This window comes from Corvus cornix, unplaced genomic scaffold (genome assembly GCF_000738735.6).
Source record: "Corvus cornix cornix isolate S_Up_H32 unplaced genomic scaffold, ASM73873v5 scaffold5, whole genome shotgun sequence".
Taxonomy (NCBI): Eukaryota; Metazoa; Chordata; class Aves; order Passeriformes; family Corvidae; genus Corvus; species Corvus cornix.
In genome coordinates this window covers 108,537-124,152 of record NW_024108690.1, presented here as the reverse complement: position 1 = coordinate 124,152, position 15,616 = coordinate 108,537, and the positions used below count along the sequence as shown (strand labels likewise).

Below are 15,616 nucleotides of genomic sequence, written 5' to 3'. Positions count from 1 at the left end.
TAAATAAATTTGAGAAGCAAAAGGGCGTTTTTGGGGTTGTTTTTTTTTGTGGGGGAGGGGGCACGGATGGATTTGGGGGGGGGCAGGTGGAATTGGGGGGTCCGGATGGATTTTTGGGGCAGTGACGTCAGCGCCGCTGGCCCCAAGCCCGGGGGACGTGGGGAACCCTCATTAGCACCGGATTAAGGGTGGGAGCGGGGGGGGGTGGGTCCTGGGAGGATTTTAGGGTCCCGGGGGGGGGTTATCGGGGTCCCGGGGGGGTGGAGACGGGGTTCAGCGGCGTTTTGGGGGTCCCCGTGGCCGCCACCCCTCCTCCGTTTCCCCACCCGCGCCGTCCCCGCGCCCCGCTGGGATCTGTCCCCGCGGCCCCGGCGCTGGCCCGAGGCCACCGCGATGGAGCCAGAGCCGCGGGGGGCGCGGGCGGGGCCCCCCGGCCCCAAAACACCGCCCCGGCCCCAAAACACCGCCCCGGCCCCAAAACAAGCCCCCCGGCGCCAATCTCCCCCATGCCCCGGGCGGGGGGCTCGGGACCGGCCGGACCGGCGCGGTCACTCCGGGGAGCTGCAGCAGGACCCCCCCCGCCTGTCACCCCCTCCCTCCCCCGTGTCCCCTCGAGGACCCGCGTGTCACCCCCGCGGGCTGGCCCGCCCCGCCGCGATTTAAGGGCCGGGCCGGGGCGGTGGCCGCAGACCCCGGACCGGCGGTGGCCGCTCGCCCGCAGGTGAGGGGGGGACAAGGGGAGGGACAGCGCCTGGCCCGGGGGGTGGCGGTGCCACGGCGCGAGTCCCCAGCGGTGGGGGGAGGTCCCTGGGGGTTGATTTGGTGTCCCCCCCGCAGGATTTCGGTGTCCCCAACACCCCCGGGTGCCTCCCTGCAATGTCCCTTGGGGTCGCATTCCTGGGGTGGAGCGTCCGTGGGGGTCCCCAGGTGTCCTCCTTTGGGGTCAGTGTCCCCAGGGTGCTGGGGGGGATCCCCTGGGTGTCCCCACGGTGTGCCCTGAGTCCCCACAGAGCCTTTTTCCGTCTCCCCCGGAGCCGGGGCTGTCCGCAGGTGTCCTCCCGGTGTCCCGCAGGTGTCCCCGCGGTGTCGCGGCTGTCGCCATGACGGTGACCTACACGTCGCGCGTGGCCACGGCGCGGTTCGGGGGCTTCTCGCAGCTGCTGCTGCTGTGGCGGGGGAGCATCTACAAACTCCTGTACCGAGAGCTGCTGCTCTTCCTCGCCGCCTACCTGGGGCTCAGCCTGGCCTACCGGTGCGGGGACACGGAGGGGACATGGGGGGACCCTGGGGGGACCCGGGGAGACACGGGGGCACATGGATGGTACATGGTAGGGACACGGGGGTGACACCGGGGGGTCCCTGAGCCATCAGGGGCCAGGGCCGATGGCAGAGCCAGTGTCCCCTTGCGGGGCTGGTGGCAGGGCCAGTATCCCCTGGCAGGGCCAGTGACAGGGCCAGTGTGCCCTGGCAGGTTCCTGCTGTCGGAGGCGCAGCGGCGCCTCTTCGAGAAGCTGGTGCTGTACTGTGACAAATCAGCCAACCTCATCCCTGTGTCCTTCGTGCTTGGTGAGACCCCCGAAACCCCCCGGGACCCCCAGCACTCCCCAGTGTCCCCACAGAGCCACCAACCTCATCCCCGTGTCTTTGTGCTCGGCGAGACCCCCCTGAATCACCCCGGGACTCCAAGAGCGGCCCCCAGCACCCCCGGGACCCCCAGGCTCCCCCCATGACCTCCCACTCCCCCCCAGCGCCCCCTCCCAGTGCACCCAGTGCCCCCAGTATCCCCGTCTGCAGGGTTCTACGTGGCGCTGGTGCTGGAGCGCTGGTGGGGGCAGTTCCGGACGGTGCCGGCGCCAGACGGGCTGATGGTGGCCGTGGCTGGCAGCGTCCACGGCGCGGACGCCGGGGCCGGCTGCTGCGCCGGACGCTGCTGCGCTACGGCAGCCTGGCCGCGCTGCTGGTGCTGCGGGCGGTCAGCACCCCCGTGTACAAGCGCTTCCCCACCACTGACCACCTGGTGCAGGCCGGTGAGTGACCGCTGGCGTCACCAGGATGCCACTGGGGTGGGGCACTGGGAGGGTTGGGGCGGCCACGGTGGCCTTGGCACCTTGCCCACCGCTGACCACGCGGTGCAGGCCAGTGAGTGACCAGTGATGTCACCAGGATGTCGCTGCGATGTCACCTAAGGGAGTGACGTCAGCACGGGGGTGACATCACAGCGGTGATGTCATCGCTGGGGGTGTGACATCATCACAAGGATGTCACAGGCTCAGGCATCACCTTCCCCTGACCGCTGTGACATCAGCGGGGCCACCTGATGTCACCGGGCACCACGGGGGTGGTGTTGAGGGGCTGCTGGGTGACGTCACGGGGCGGGGGGTGACGTCATGGCTTTGGGGCTGAAATCAGGGGGGTCCCAATGGAGGGGTGATGTCACTGTTTCAGGGGTGTCATTGTGGGCTTGGGGGGACACCCTGGGTCCGGGGTTACACCCGGGGTCCGGGGGTGACGCCGGGGGGTCCCTGCAGGGTTCCTGACGCGCGAGGAGCGGCGCAGGCTCGAGGGGCTGCGCTCGCCCTACAACAAGTTCTGGGTGCCCTGCGCGTGGTTCGGGGCGCTGGCGGGGCAGGCGCGGCGCGAGGGGCGCGTCAGGGACGACTGTGCCCTCAAACTGCTCATGGAGGTACCCCGGCACCCCGAAACCCCCCGGCAGCGCCCCCGACACTGCTGAGGCCCCTAAACCCCCAAGTGCCCCTAAACACCCCTGAGCCTCCCCACTTTTCCCCAGATCTCCCTGAGTCCTCCCAACCCTCCCACCACTCCCAGGACCCCCTGAGAACCCCCCAAACCCCTCGGACCAATCTCGGGACCCTCATGACCCCCCCAACCTTCCAGCGCCCCCCCCAGACCCCGACAACTCCCGGGGACCCCCCTGATGCCCCCGACGCGCCCTGGGACCCTTGAGCTGCCCCAGCCCCCACTGAGCATTCCCAAACCTCCTGACACTTTCTGGGGACCCCCTTTGACGTGCCCCCGGTGCCCCCCCCCCAGGAGCTGAACCGGTTCCGGGCTCACTGCAGCCTCCTGTTCCACTACGACTGGATCAGCGTCCCGCTGGTTTACACCCAGGTGGGCACTGGGAGCACTGGGAGCACTGGGGGGCTCTGGGAGGGCTGGGATGGGGGCAGAGGACACTGGGCAGGGCTGGGGGGACACGGGGGGCTGCAAGGGACACAGGGTGACACAGGCGGGGGCGTGAGGGTGGGAGGGGACACGGGGGGGACAGGAGGGGACAGGACAGAGGGGCGCGGGGGGACACGGAAGGTCCCCAGCGCCGCCGGTGTCCCCGCAGGTGGTGACCATCGCCGTGTACACCTTCTTCCTCACCTGCCTGATCGGGCGGCAGTTCCTGGACCCCGCCCAGGGCTACGCGGGACACGAGCTGGACCTGGGGGTCCCCGTGTTCACCCTGCTGCAGTTCTTCTTCTACGTGGGGTGGCTCAAGGTGGGCGGGGAGGCGCAGAAACGGGGGGCTCGGGGACACCGGGGGGCTCGGGGACACCTGCGAGCGCTGGCGACACGGTGGCCCCGCCGCAGGTGGCCGAGCAGCTCATTAACCCCTTCGGGGAGGACGACGACGACTTCGAGACCAACACCCTGATCGACCGCAACTTCCAGGTGGGGGCGGGGAGAGGGGTGACCGCTTGTCCGGGGGTGTGGCCGGCTGACCGGAGGGTGGCCGGGTGACCAGGCGGGTGGCCGGCCGCAGGTGTCGATGCTGGCGGTGGATGAGCTGTACGGGGAGGTGCCGGCGCTGGAGCGGGATCGTTACTGGGACGCCGCCAGTCCCCAGGCGCCCTACACGGCCGCGGCCGCGCCCCCGCGCCACCCCACCTTCCAGGGGTCCGCCTTCGACGTGACGTGAGTGGCGCCCCAAATTCCCCCCATCCTCCGGGAGCCTCCCAAAATCCCGGGATCCCCTCGAACGCCCACTCTGGGATCTCCCCAGCGCGGGAGCTGAACATCCTGGGAACTCCCAAACCCCAGGAAACCCGAAGCCCCCAGGAATCCCCCACCCTGGGACCCCCCAGACCTTCTGAGTCTCCCCCCGGGTGACCCCAAAATTGGGAATTGGGGAGGTTGGGGCAAGCCCGGGTGTCTGGGGGGTTTCTGGGGTTCCCTGGGGAGGGCTTTTAGGGGATTTTTGGGGTGACCCCGCCCCCCCCGCAGCCTGGCCAAGGAGGAGATGCAGTTCCAGCCCCTGGAGGACATCGGGGACCCCTGGGGGCCCCCCGGACCCGCCCCGCGGGCCCCCCCGGCCCCCGCCGCCTGTCCCTGCTGCGCCGCAAGAGCAGCTCCGAGGGGGGGGCGGGCCCCGAGCCCCCCCGGGGGACGGGGACCCCAGGACCGGTGGCTGCTGCCCCCAGCGCCGAGCACGCGGTTTAACGGGGGGACCCCAAAACCTGCGGCCGAACCCCGTCCGAGCCCCGCCAATAAAGACCCAGAGGATTTGCCGGGAAATGATTGAATTGTGGAGGCGGGACCCAAATTCGGGCCGCGGGCTCCTGGACGGGAACGGGAACGAGGGATTGGATTTAGCATGGGAAGGAAATCCCAGAAACCTCCGGAATTCCATCTCCAAAGATCCTACCTCCAAATTCCCACATCTAAAATCCCACCTCCGGAATTCCACCTCCAAAGATCCTACCTCCAAATTCCCACATCCAAAATCCCACCTCCAGAATTCCACATCCAAATTTCCAGCCCCGAAATCCCACCTCCAGAATTTCACATCCAAATTTCCAGCCCCAGAATCCCACCTCCAGAATTCCACATCCAAACTTGCGCATCCAGAATTCCACCTCCGAAACTCCCGCCCGTGGCTCTGCGATGTCACCGCTCGCGCCCACCCCCCGGGTTGTTTTTTTTATTTTTTGGGGAACAAACGCCCCCCGGAATTATCCCGCCGACTTCAGGAACCCTCCGAGCAAAACTCCGAGCCACAACCAAGCTTTTATGGGTTCGACGAGCCGGGAGCGGGAGGGGGGTCACAGCCGCCCCTTTTCACCGCAGCCCGAGCCCCACCGGCCGGGGCTCCCTCCCGCCGCTCACCCCACCCCATCCCCGCCGATCTCCGCCTCGCTCAGCACCACGGGCCGCAGCCGCTCCCGGTGGAGCCGCTCGTTGCGCTCCGAGCGCAGGTCGCGGGGGTCGAGGCGGCGCAGCGGCTCCGGGAGGTGTCGGAATTCCTCCTCGTTGACATCGCAGTCGCGCAGCGCCCGCTCCAGCAGCCACCAGCGCCCCAGGAACCCCACGTCCAGCAGCAGCGCCCCGAAATCGCGGGGCCGCGGCCGCAGGTGCGGGCACAGCGCCGAGTAGAGCGCGGGGTCGCTGCCGTGCGGGGACGCCCGGCCACGGCCACCAGCCCCAGGCTGCGGACGCGGATCCGGCCGCGCTCCCGCAGCCGCAGCAGCCGCAGGACGTGGCGCTCGGCGCGGGGGCTGCGGGAGCCCGGCGGGAGCTGCCCCAGCGTCGCCCCCGCCGCCACCGCCGCGCTTTCCAGCGACTCCAGGTCGGCACGGAGCTGGCCAAGGCGGCCGAGAAGCCCAGGACGCCCAGGGCAGCCGCAGTGGCCGCGGGACGGCGCCGGGCTCCGGCCGCGGCTTCGCGGAGAGAGTGGAATAATCCTGGAGCAGCGCCCGGCACCAGCGGCCTGCGGGAATTGGGGAGGGGGGTCAGCGCCGGGGGGAGACCCCCGGGAAAGGGGAACGTCCCCCTTGGGGTGTGCGGGATCCACAGGAAAGGCACGGTTTGGGCTGGGCTGGGACACAGCGGGAGAGAGGGAGGGGCTGGGGAGACCTCCGAGACCCCCGAGACCCCCGAGACCCCCCGAGACCCCCTTTTGGTAGACGCCCCAAATGAGAGGTTTTGGGGACCCCCTCGGGTCGTAGGTCACCCCAACCCCCCCCCCCCCAAAACCCCTCTAAGGGTCCAGGGACACCCCCAGACCCCTCTTTTGGTAGGAGTTGGGACCCCCCCGGGAAAACCCCAACCGGAGTCCCCCGGATCCGCCCCCCGCGAGGGCCCGCGTCCCTCTCCCCCGAGGTTCCCGTCGCCTGAGCCCCTCCGGGACCCCCCTCACCGAGGCGGGTGTCCCCAGACGCCCCAGAGTCCGCGGCTCTCCCGCCCGCCGCCGCCGCCCGCCGCCGCCGCCGCCGCCGCCGCCATCACCGAGGCAGCTCCGCGCCGGGACCCAGCGGAGCGGGGGAACCAAAGCGGCGGGGCTGCGGGGCGGGCGGGACGCGGACGGGTCACGCAGGACGGGCGGAACCATCGCGGCGCGCGGGGGAGCGCGGCTGCGCATGCGCGGAGCGGCCCCGCCCGGTTCAAACGCAGCGCCGGAACGGAGCCCCGGGACAAAGAGAGGAAAAAATGGTAAAGGGGGAAAAAATGAGCCCGGGAACGGGGAGGGAGGTGCCCCCCGGTAATGGGGAGGGGGGGATTAACGCGGTCCCGGAGTCCAGGGGTCCCTGTGTCACGCAGAGCCACCCCCACCCCCTCAGGCCGCTGAGCCCCTCCAAACCGAGGCCTTTCCCCACCCAAACCTCGGGCTGCCCCTCTCCCCCTCCCCGGTACTTCGGGGACCCCCCCCAGTCCAGGTGCTCCCCTTTCCCTGTCACCCCCTCGTCCCATTTCCCCCCATTCCCCAGCGCCGCACCCACCTCTCCTCCCGTTATCCCGTCTCCTTACGGGAACATCCTTTAAAGGCCCGTTTCGATTTTACAGCACCGAATCCCGGTGCCCTCATCCCCCGTTTTTTCCCCATTCCGCGTCTCCCCCGTCCCCAGGGCACCGCGGACGCCGCCCCGCTGGAGGAGCTGGAGGAGCTGAGCCAGGAGCTGCTGCGGGAGCTGAGCTCGGGCTGCACCGAGGAGCTGCTGCGCCGCGGCCTCGAGCGCCGGGAGCACCTGGAAACACGGCTGCTGGAGACACAGGGCAAGGCCCGGGACATCGCCAAGGGTGGGTGACCCCAAAACGTCCCCATCGCACCCCAAAACACCCCCCAGTGACACCCGAACACCCCCCAGTGACAACACTGAACACCCCACCAGGCAACACCAGAACACCCCCAGTGACACCCGATCCCCTCCCCACTGCACATCTTCCCTGCCCCCCAACCCCTCGCTGCGCCCCCCGTCCCCAGGTGACCCCCCCCAAGTTGACCCTCGTGCCCCCCCGCCCAAGATTCGGCCGAGCCGAGGCCAAGGTGTTTCCAGCGCCTCCAGGGACCGGTTCCCAGGCCGATGGTCCAGCAGCTCCGGGGCCGCAGCCAGGTAGCTGGACCACGGAGCTGGAGCGGGCCGGGGGACGCTTGAGCAGCGCCAAGGACAAAACCCAATATCCTGAGGGGTCCTGGGGCGGCGGGTGTGTGGGATCGCCTCGGATTTTGATGTCTCTGGTGGAGGATTTGGGGTCCTGGGGGGCTTTTTGGGTGCGGTGTTTCCCTTGACCCCCCGCACGGCGCTGCGCCTGGCGCTGGAGGAGCTGCAGGAGCAGCTGAGGCAGCTGGAGCAGCACAAGGAGGACAAGGAGGACCCCAGCCTTCCTCCCGACGCGTGAGTGGGGACGGGGACCCCCAGACCCACCCCCTGGGACCCCTGAAACCCCTGCTGCAGACCCCAAATGCCTCCCCCGACCCCAGGTACGTGGCGCAGGTGTACTACGAGATCAGCAGGATCGACTGGGATTGCAGCGCGGGGCCGGGGCGGATCAGGGGCAGTGAGTGACCCCTAAAACACCCCCAAAACACCCCTGGGACCCCCTCCCAGCCCGTGACCCCCCGGGTTTTGCCCCCCACAGTTCACTACGGCCCCGACATCGCCGTGCCCCTGGACATGGACGAGGAGCAGCACTCGGGGACCTTCATCAGCGATTACCTGTGGGGCCTCGTGCCCACCGAGTGGAGACCCCGGAGACCCCCGGTGCTCCCCAGGGAGCCCCTGTCACCCTGAAACCCCCCCACCAATCCTGGCAGAGCCCCGGAGAGCCTCCCTCCCCATTAAATCACAAATCGCTTTATTCTCGCTCCAACGGCAGCTGGGAATCACCAGAACGGCCCCAAAACCTGGGCCGAAGGTGGGGGAATCGGGGAGGGCACCGCAGCAAAAGTCCTGTGAGGTTTTGGGGGGGTCTCGGTGACATCTGCACCCCTCGTGCCCCTCAATCCGCCGCCGGCGGGGGATGGATTTGGGGGGGTTGGGCAAAACTCCAGAATGCCGGGCGTGGGGCTGCACCCAGAGCCCCCCCGGCCCCCCCGGCGGCGCCGGGGTCAGCAGGGCCCGCCTGGGGGGGCTCCTCGGGGGCGGCTCCTCGGGCGGGGGCTCGGGGTGACAGGGCTCCATGGTGACGGCCACCCCCAGCCCGCTGCGCCCCGAGGGCATCGGGGTCACCTCGGTCCAGGCATCGGCCTCGGGGTCGTAGCACTCCACCGACTCCAGGAACGAGTGGCCATCGTAGCCCCCTGCCAGCGGGGAACCGGGTCAGGCTGGACCCCCCCAGAAAGCCCCAGAGACCCCTCAGACTTCCAGAAACCCCCCCCAAGTCCCAAAGACCCCAAGGAGCAGCAGGAACCCCAGACAGACCCCAGGACCCTTCCCGGAGTCCCAGAGAGACCCCAGGAGTCCCCTAAAAAACCCCCAGGACCCCTCAGCGCCCCCCCAGCCCCCTGCCCGTACCCAGGACGTAGATCCTGCCCCGGAAGGCCGTGACCCCCAGGGCGCTCCGGCGGTGTCCCATGGGAGCCACGAAGCTCCAGGTCTCGGTGTCCACCTCGAAGCGCTCGGCGCTGCTGAGCTGCTGCGTCCCGTCGTAGCCCCCCATGGCATAGAGGCAGTTCCCGAGGGCGCAGACCCCTGGGGGGGAGCGACGGGGGGGCTCAGAGACCCCCAAAAACCGACAGAGCACCCTTGGAAACCCCCAGAAAGTCCCAAAAATAACCCAAAACCAGAGAGGCACCCCCAAAACCCCGCCCTGACACAGAGAGTGCCTGAGGGCGCAGACCCCTGGGGGGGAATATGGGGGTCAGACAGCCCCAAACCCCACTGGGACCCCTCCAGAACCTCCCGAACTCCCCCCAAAATCCTCCAGATCTCCCCCAAACCCCTCTAAATCCCCCCAGCCCCACCTGGCCGGTGACCACAGCAGGGACGGCGTTCCAGGAGACCTCTGCAGGTGGGTCCAGCCCCCCCCCCCCCCCAAAAACCCCTCTGAGACCCCTCTAAGCCCCTCCGGCACCCCCTGACCGCCCCCAGCCCCACCTGCGCCGCTGCGGACGGTGGCCATGGGGGGGATGGGCTGCCAGCTGTCCCTCTCGGGGTGGTACCGCTCGGCCGAGCGCAGCCGGGCGCTGCCGTCGAAGCCCCCGACGGCGTAAAGGAGCCGGTTCAGCACCGCCACCCCCACCCCGATGCGCCGCGTCCCCATCGGCGCCACCAGCGCCCACTCGTCCCGCTCGGGCTCGTACCTGGGGGGCACAACGGGGTCAGACCCCCAGGGACCCCCAAAAGGAACACAAACCCCTCTGTCAGACCCCCACGGACCCCCAAAGGGGTTCAGCCCCCCTCCCCCCCATTGGATCCCACCATGTGGCTCCTCCCCAGACCCATTTACACCCCAGCCCCACATTTACCCCCCAGCCCCTTTTTACACCCCCAGCCCCACATTTACCCCCAGCCCCTTTACCCCCGCCCCCATCCCCCCCCGCGCCCCCCCCGCCCCACGCCCCTCACCCACCTCTCCACCGAGCAGTGGTGGGTGCAACCGTGGGACCCCCCCACGGCGTAGATGAGGCCGTCGATGACGCCCACCCCGATGCGGTTGCGGGGGGACGCTCATGGGGGCGCAGGGCGACCACCGCCCGCTGACGGGGTTGTAGCAGTCCACGGCCGCCGAGTCCGTGTTGCCCTCGGGCGAGTTGTTCCTGCCCCCCACGGCGTAGAACAGCCCCCCCACGGCGCAGCCCCCCAGCCCCGAGCGCGGCGTCTCCAGCGCCGCCAGCCGCACCCAGGAGCCCTCCACGGGGTCGAACGCCTCCAGCGTGCTCAGCGAGCGCCGCAGGTACCCCCCGGCCGCGTAGATCAGCTGCCGCACGTTGGGGGTCCTGCCGGGGGGTCCCGCGAGGGCTTGTGCAGGGCCAGGTCGCGGAAGACACGGGCCAGGTAGCGCAGGGCGTCGCGGCCGAGGTCGTGGCGGCGGCGGAGCTGCGCCCGCAGGAAGCGCGGGGTGAGCGCGTGGCAGCGCACGGCGCGCAGCAGCGCCGGCAGGAACGGCGCCCGCGCCCCCCGGTCCTGCTGCACCCAGGCCACGCACGCCTGGAACACCTCGGACTCGCAGCGCACGTTCAGCTCGTCCCGGCTGACCAGCGTGGCCAGCTGGCAGTGGGACAGCGACAGGAACTCCTCCTGCTTGGAGACCTGCGGGGAAAAGGGGGGAAAAGCTGAGGGAAACTCCGGCAAACAACTAAAAACCGACGCCCCGAGGACAGGAACTCCTCCTGCACGGAGCTCACAGCTCGAGGCCGCTCAGGTGCTCGCCGTTGGTCCCCAGATTCCTGGCGAGCCCCCCGGTCCCCCTCCTCACCTCAGCGAAGTTCATGTAGATGTACTCGCGGGCCTTCTGCTGCAGCTCCAGGCAGCCCAGGCGCTCGGCCAGCGCGGCGATGCCGATGGCGTTGCTGGGGTGCAGCTGCCCGCCCAGGAAGGCGCAGCACGCCCTGACCACGGCGTCCACCTGGTACATGAGGGCCCCGTGCAGGCAGCGGCAGCACGCAGCGCTCGCCCACGGCCACAGCCGCCGTGTAGGCGAACTCCACCCAGGCGCTCCATGGCCCGCGGGTGGACGCCCTCGATGGGCACCTCGGCCAGGCCTCGCTCGCGCAGCCCGGCCGTGAACATGGCGCGGAACACGGGGCTGGCGGCCGCCAGCACCACGCGGTGCGCCCCGCAGCTCGGTGGCCGGCACGTCCCGCCGGTGCCGCACGCGCAGGGTCACGTCGCACAGGTGGCCCTCGAGGCGCAGCTCGTTCATGGCGGCCAGCGCAGCCCCCGGGTGCTCGGACAGCGTGTACCGGGACGGACCCGCCGAGGACGGGGACGGCGTCACCTCGGCCGGACACTCCGGGGGCGGCGGGACGGGCAGGACATGGTGGGAGAGCAGCCGGGACCCCCCGGGTTGGGGGGGGTTATGGGGTGATGGAGAGGCTGTGGGGGGAGAAAATAGGGTTAGAACGGGGGAAACTGAGGCAGGGAAGGTCGGGTGGGGGTCAGGATCTCCCGAGAATGGGGTTGGGGAGGTTAGGGAGGGAGAAAAATAGGGTTAGAGGGGGGGAAACTGAGGCACGGAGGGTGGGGGAGGGGGCACAGCCCCGTCCCCCCGCATCATAGGGACCCTTTGGGGAGGGGTCCGGGCGTCTTTTGGGGGTGGGGGGTCCGGAAAGACAGAAAAAGGGGCTTGAGGAGGGGCATCAAGGAGGAAAGTGAGGCCCGGGGGGATCCCCAGTGTCCCCCCAATTCCCCAACTGGGGTGTCCCGCGCGTATTTTGGGGTGTCCGAGGGTGGATTTTGGGGGTCCCGAGCAGCATTTTTGGGCTATTTTGGGGGATCTCACGCCCCACGCAGCGGCCCCGCTGCCGGTGCTGTCGCGGGGGGGTATTTTGGGGGGTCCCGGGCTTTGTTTTGGGCGTATTTGGGGGTCTCACCGCCTCGTACCGATCCCGGGGTGTCCTGGGGATATTTTAGGGGGCTCGGGGGGGTTGTTTTGGGGGTCCCGGGCTGTATTTTGGGGCTATTTCGGGGGCATTTTGGGGATCTCACCGGTCCGTGCCGGTACCGGGGTGTCGCGGGGGGTATTTTGGGGGTCCCGGGGGGTGTTTTGGGGATATTTTGGGGGTCTCACCGGTCCATGCCGCGGCCCCGGGGCCGGGGGGGCGGGGTGGGGCCGTGACTAAGCAGCGCGCGGAGCCCCCGCCGCGATAAGAGCCCGGACACGCCCTGTGACGTCAGGGACACGCCCACGGCCACGCCCCTCGCCTCAATAAGAGTCCCGGGGGCGGTGGTGGCACCGGGGGTGTCCCTGGGGGGGTCCCCGTGACCCCGCAGTGTCCCTGAGACCCCCCCCGCCCCCGCTGTCACTCACCGTGACTCCCGATGTGGCCCCAAAATGCCCCTACAACCCCCCCCAGTGCCACCCGGGGCGTTCCTGCGACCCCAAAATAACCCTGAGACCACCCCCAGTGTCACCTGGGATGTCCCCGGGACCCCCAAAGTGACCCCGAAATGTCTCCGGGGCCTCCCCCGGCCCCCGGGGTCCCCGCGCCAGGCCCCGCCCCCTCGCCCTCGCCACGCCCCCACCGGGGCTCGCGCTGTTTGGCCCCGCCCATTCGCACTGGCCCCGCCCCCTTGTCCCGCCCCCGCCGGGGCCCCGCCCCCCGCGCGCGCCGCCGCCGCCATGAGCGGGGGGGCGAGGGACCGGGACCCCCCCCGGGACCGGCACCGGGATCGGCACCGGGACCGGCACCGGGACCCCCCCCCGGGGCCGAGCGGGGCGGGCAGCGCGTGCGGGGTCGCGTCCTCGCGGCCTGGAACAGCGTCAAATACGGTGGGAACGGGACACCGGGAGCGGCAGGGCACCGGGACACCGGCAGAGGGACACCGGGACACCGGGATGCGGGAAGGGGGCGGCACCGGGACACCGGGACACCGGCAAAGGGACACCGGGATACGGGAACGGGACACCGGGATACGGGAAGGGGGCGGCACCGGGACACCGGGCGGGGGACGGAGTCCGGGGGTCCTCGGGTCGGTGGGATGCCGGTTCCCGGGACCGCGGGGATGGGGCGGGGGTGTCCCGGGGATTTGGGGGATGCCGAGATTTGGGGTCCCCTGTGACCCCCCTTTGCCCCCCCAGGCTGGACGCTGCGGCCGCGGCCCCACTTCAGCCCGCGGGACCCCCTGTACCTGCTGGGCAGGGTCTACGCACCGGGGAACGGGGGTGAGCGGGACCCCCGGGGGGCTGCGGGGGCTCGGGGGGCTTCGGGGGGGCTCGGGGGTCTCCCACTCCCTTTTTATCCCGCACCGAGCGTCAGGCGCGGTCCCAGTGGGATTTCTGCTCTGGATTCCCGGCCCCCCCCGGGGGATTTGAGGGGGTCTGAGGGTGGTCTCGGGGGTCTCCCACACCCTCTTTTCCCTCCCTCCAGAGGAGCTGGCGCGGTTCCGGCGGGATTTCTGCTCCCGCCTGTGGTTCACGTACCGCAGCGGCTTCCCCGCGCTGCCCGGGACCCCCCGGACCACGGACTGCGGCTGGGGCTGCACCCTGCGCAGCGCCCAGATGCTGCTGGGCCAGGGGCTCGTGCTGCACCTGCTGGGCCGGGGTAAGGGACCCCCGAACCCGGGGAGAAACCCCCAAACCCGAGGGAGACCCCAAAACCTCCATGGGACCCCAAAACCTTGAGGGGACTCCTCGAGCCCCCCCCCCCCCCCCCCAGTGTCCCCCACTCCCTTCCAGACTGGACGTGGCCGGAGGCGCTGCTGGAACTGGAACCGGGGGGGACCCGGAGGAGCCGTGACCCCCCAGGCCGGACACGGGACCCCTCGGGACGGACACGGCCTCCCCGGGATGGCCCGAGGGTTCCCCGGGATGGACATGGATCCCCCAGGCCGGACACCGGATCCCCTGGGTGGACACGGGACCCCCTGGGATGTACCCAGGACCCCCCAGGACGGATGCGACCCCCCCAGAATGGACAGGGACCGCCTGGGGTGGATATGGGACGCCCCAGGATGGACACGGAGTCCCTCGGGGGGACACGGGACCCCTCGGGACAGGCACGGGACCCCCCGGGGAAGCTCCGGGACCCCCCTGGACGGACACGGCCCCCCCCGGGATCCCCCCGAGCCCCCCGGGACGCGGAGCAGCGGCACCGCGCCATCGTGTCCTGGTTCTCCGACCACCCCCGCGCCCCGTTCGGGATCCACCGGCTCGTGGAGCTGGGCCGGGAGTTCGGGAAGAGCGCCGGGGACTGGTTCGGCCCCGCCATCGCCGCGCACCTGCTGCGGTGAGCGGGGGCGGGGGGCTCGGGGGGACCCCCGTGGGGGTGGGGGGGACACGCCGGGACCCCCCCGGACCCACCGTTCCCGTCCCGCTCAGGGGGGCCGTGGAATCCTGCACGGAGACCCCCGGGCTCGCCGTCTACGTGGCCCAGGACTGCACCGGTACGGGGGGACCCCTCCCCGAATTGGGGGTGTCGGAGGGGATTGAGGGGGTTTTCAGGGGGGTTTAGGCTGTTCCTGTGGGGTTGGGGGTGTTCCAGGGGGCTTGGGGCGGCCGGGAATGAGCAGCCCCCCCCCCTTTTTTTGTAGTTTACAAGGGGGACGTGGCTAGGTTGGTGCGGGGCGACCCCGTGGGGGGAACAGCGGGACCGGGAGCGCCGGGACACGGGACACCGGGAACACCGGGAGCCTCGGGACACGGGACACCGGGATCAGGAACGCCGGGAGCGCCGGGGCAGCGCCGCGGCCTCGTCCTGCTGGTACCGGCGCGGTTGGGGGGCGAGAGCCTGAACCCCGTGTACGTGGAGTGTGTCAAGGTGGGTCTGGGGGCGACCGGGGGCGACCCCGGTGTCGGGGAGTCAATCCCGGCGCCATTCCCGGTGCCACCGCGTGTCCCCCTCCGCGTCCCCGCAGGAGCTGCTCCAGCTCCGCTCCTGCCTCGGCATCATCGGCGGAAAACCGCGGCACTCGCTCTTCTTCCTCGGCTTCCAAGGTGCCGATCCCGCGGGAGGGGGGGGGTCCCGGGGGGGGTCCCCGGGGGTCCCGGGGGTGCCCAACCCCTCCGTGCCCCCGCCCAGGCGATTCCCTGCTCTACCTGGACCCGCACCTCTGCCAGGCCAGCGTGGACACGGCCCGGGAGAAATTCCCGCTCCAGGTGGGTGCACCCCAAAAAGGGGCTCTGGGGGGCCGGGGGGGCTCAGTGATTTGTGACGCCCCCAAAAAAAACCCTTTTGCTGCCTCCCCAAGTCCTTCCACTGCTGTTTTCCGCGGAAAATGCCCTTCGGGAAGATGGATCCCAGCTGCACCTTCGGCTTCTATGCCGGCGGGACGGAGCTGGAGCAGCTCTGGGAGGACCTGGCTCGGGTGAGTCCCTTGGGGGGGGGGAGGGGTTGGGGTGTCCCCCCCCTTTTCCCGGTGCTGACCCCCCCTTTTCCAGGTGCTGGCCCCCTCCTCGGCTCCGGAGCGTTATCCCATCTTCACGCTGGCCGAGGGTCACGCTCAGGACCAGGCCCTGGACACCCCCCCGGGGCCGCCCCCTTCCCTGCCCCGCCGGGGGAAACGCCCCAAAAAACCCAATTCCGACGAGTTCGTTTTCCTCTGAGCCCCCCCGGACCTCCCGAACACTGGATCGGCCCCGGGAGCTGCAGCCGCGGCTTGGGGGGGCCGCGGGCACCTCCCCCCCTCAAACTGGGGCTGCTTTGGGTCACTACTGCCCCTCCTCCACCCCGGGACCCCCCAGCTCTGGGGACCCCTCACACTCCAATTTGGGGACCCCCCCAAATTCCCGGGGT

The 15,616-nt window shown here is 70.5% G+C and overlaps 4 protein-coding genes across 4 annotated transcripts; 2 read left to right on the top strand and 2 right to left on the bottom strand.

Moving 5' to 3' along the window:
* Nucleotides 1-779: 779 nt before the first annotated feature.
* On the top strand, nt 780-4,563 carry BEST2 (bestrophin 2). Its single transcript, XM_039572632.1, is given in 10 exon segments — nt 780-1,252; nt 1,472-1,566; nt 1,795-1,902; nt 1,905-2,027; nt 2,529-2,683; nt 3,052-3,129; nt 3,353-3,505; nt 3,598-3,678; nt 3,770-3,921; nt 4,231-4,563. Coding segments are annotated over 10 exon segments (1,395 nt in total). The 5' UTR covers nt 780-1,100; the 3' UTR covers nt 4,529-4,563.
* Nucleotides 4,564-4,994: 431 nt separating this feature from the next.
* Nucleotides 4,995-6,379, bottom strand: TIMM29 (translocase of inner mitochondrial membrane 29). Its single transcript, XM_039572633.1, is given in 3 exon segments — nt 4,995-5,410; nt 5,413-5,713; nt 6,143-6,379. Coding segments are annotated over 3 exon segments (825 nt in total). The 5' UTR covers nt 6,365-6,379; the 3' UTR covers nt 4,995-5,108.
* Nucleotides 6,380-7,973: 1,594 nt separating this feature from the next.
* KEAP1 (kelch like ECH associated protein 1) lies at nt 7,974-12,034 on the bottom strand (the record flags this gene model as incomplete). The annotated part of the gene is given in 11 exon segments (XM_039572603.1): nt 7,974-8,521; nt 8,736-8,912; nt 9,318-9,523; nt 9,793-9,884; nt 9,886-10,169; nt 10,172-10,472; nt 10,639-10,818; nt 10,820-10,870; nt 10,872-11,000; nt 11,002-11,258; nt 11,953-12,034. Coding segments are annotated over 11 exon segments (2,277 nt in total), but the record flags the coding sequence as incomplete, so codon positions are not given.
* Nucleotides 12,035-12,332: 298 nt separating this feature from the next.
* On the top strand, nt 12,333-15,527 carry ATG4D (autophagy related 4D cysteine peptidase). Its single transcript, XM_039572602.1, has 10 exons — nt 12,333-12,654; nt 12,964-13,047; nt 13,253-13,426; nt 13,561-14,110; nt 14,203-14,267; nt 14,415-14,641; nt 14,739-14,817; nt 14,903-14,979; nt 15,072-15,188; nt 15,262-15,527. Exons 1-10 carry the CDS (start codon nt 12,333-12,335, stop codon nt 15,424-15,426), a joined length of 1,860 nt encoding a protein of 619 aa, XP_039428536.1. The 3' UTR covers nt 15,427-15,527.
* Nucleotides 15,528-15,616: the final 89 nt, after the last annotated feature.

Bases quoted from the DNA above. Each gene is read 5' to 3' on its own strand.
- ATG4D (XM_039572602.1), top strand. From the start codon at position 12,333: ATGTCTCCGGGGCCTCCCCCGGCCCCCGGGGTCCCCGCGCCAGGCCCC. The intron at 12,655-12,963 runs GTGGGAACGGGA...TTGCCCCCCCAG, and splicing joins CTGGAACAGCGTCAAATACG to GCTGGACGCTGCGGCCGCGG. The intron at 14,111-14,202 runs GTGAGCGGGGGC...CGTCCCGCTCAG, and splicing joins ATCGCCGCGCACCTGCTGCG to GGGGGCCGTGGAATCCTGCA.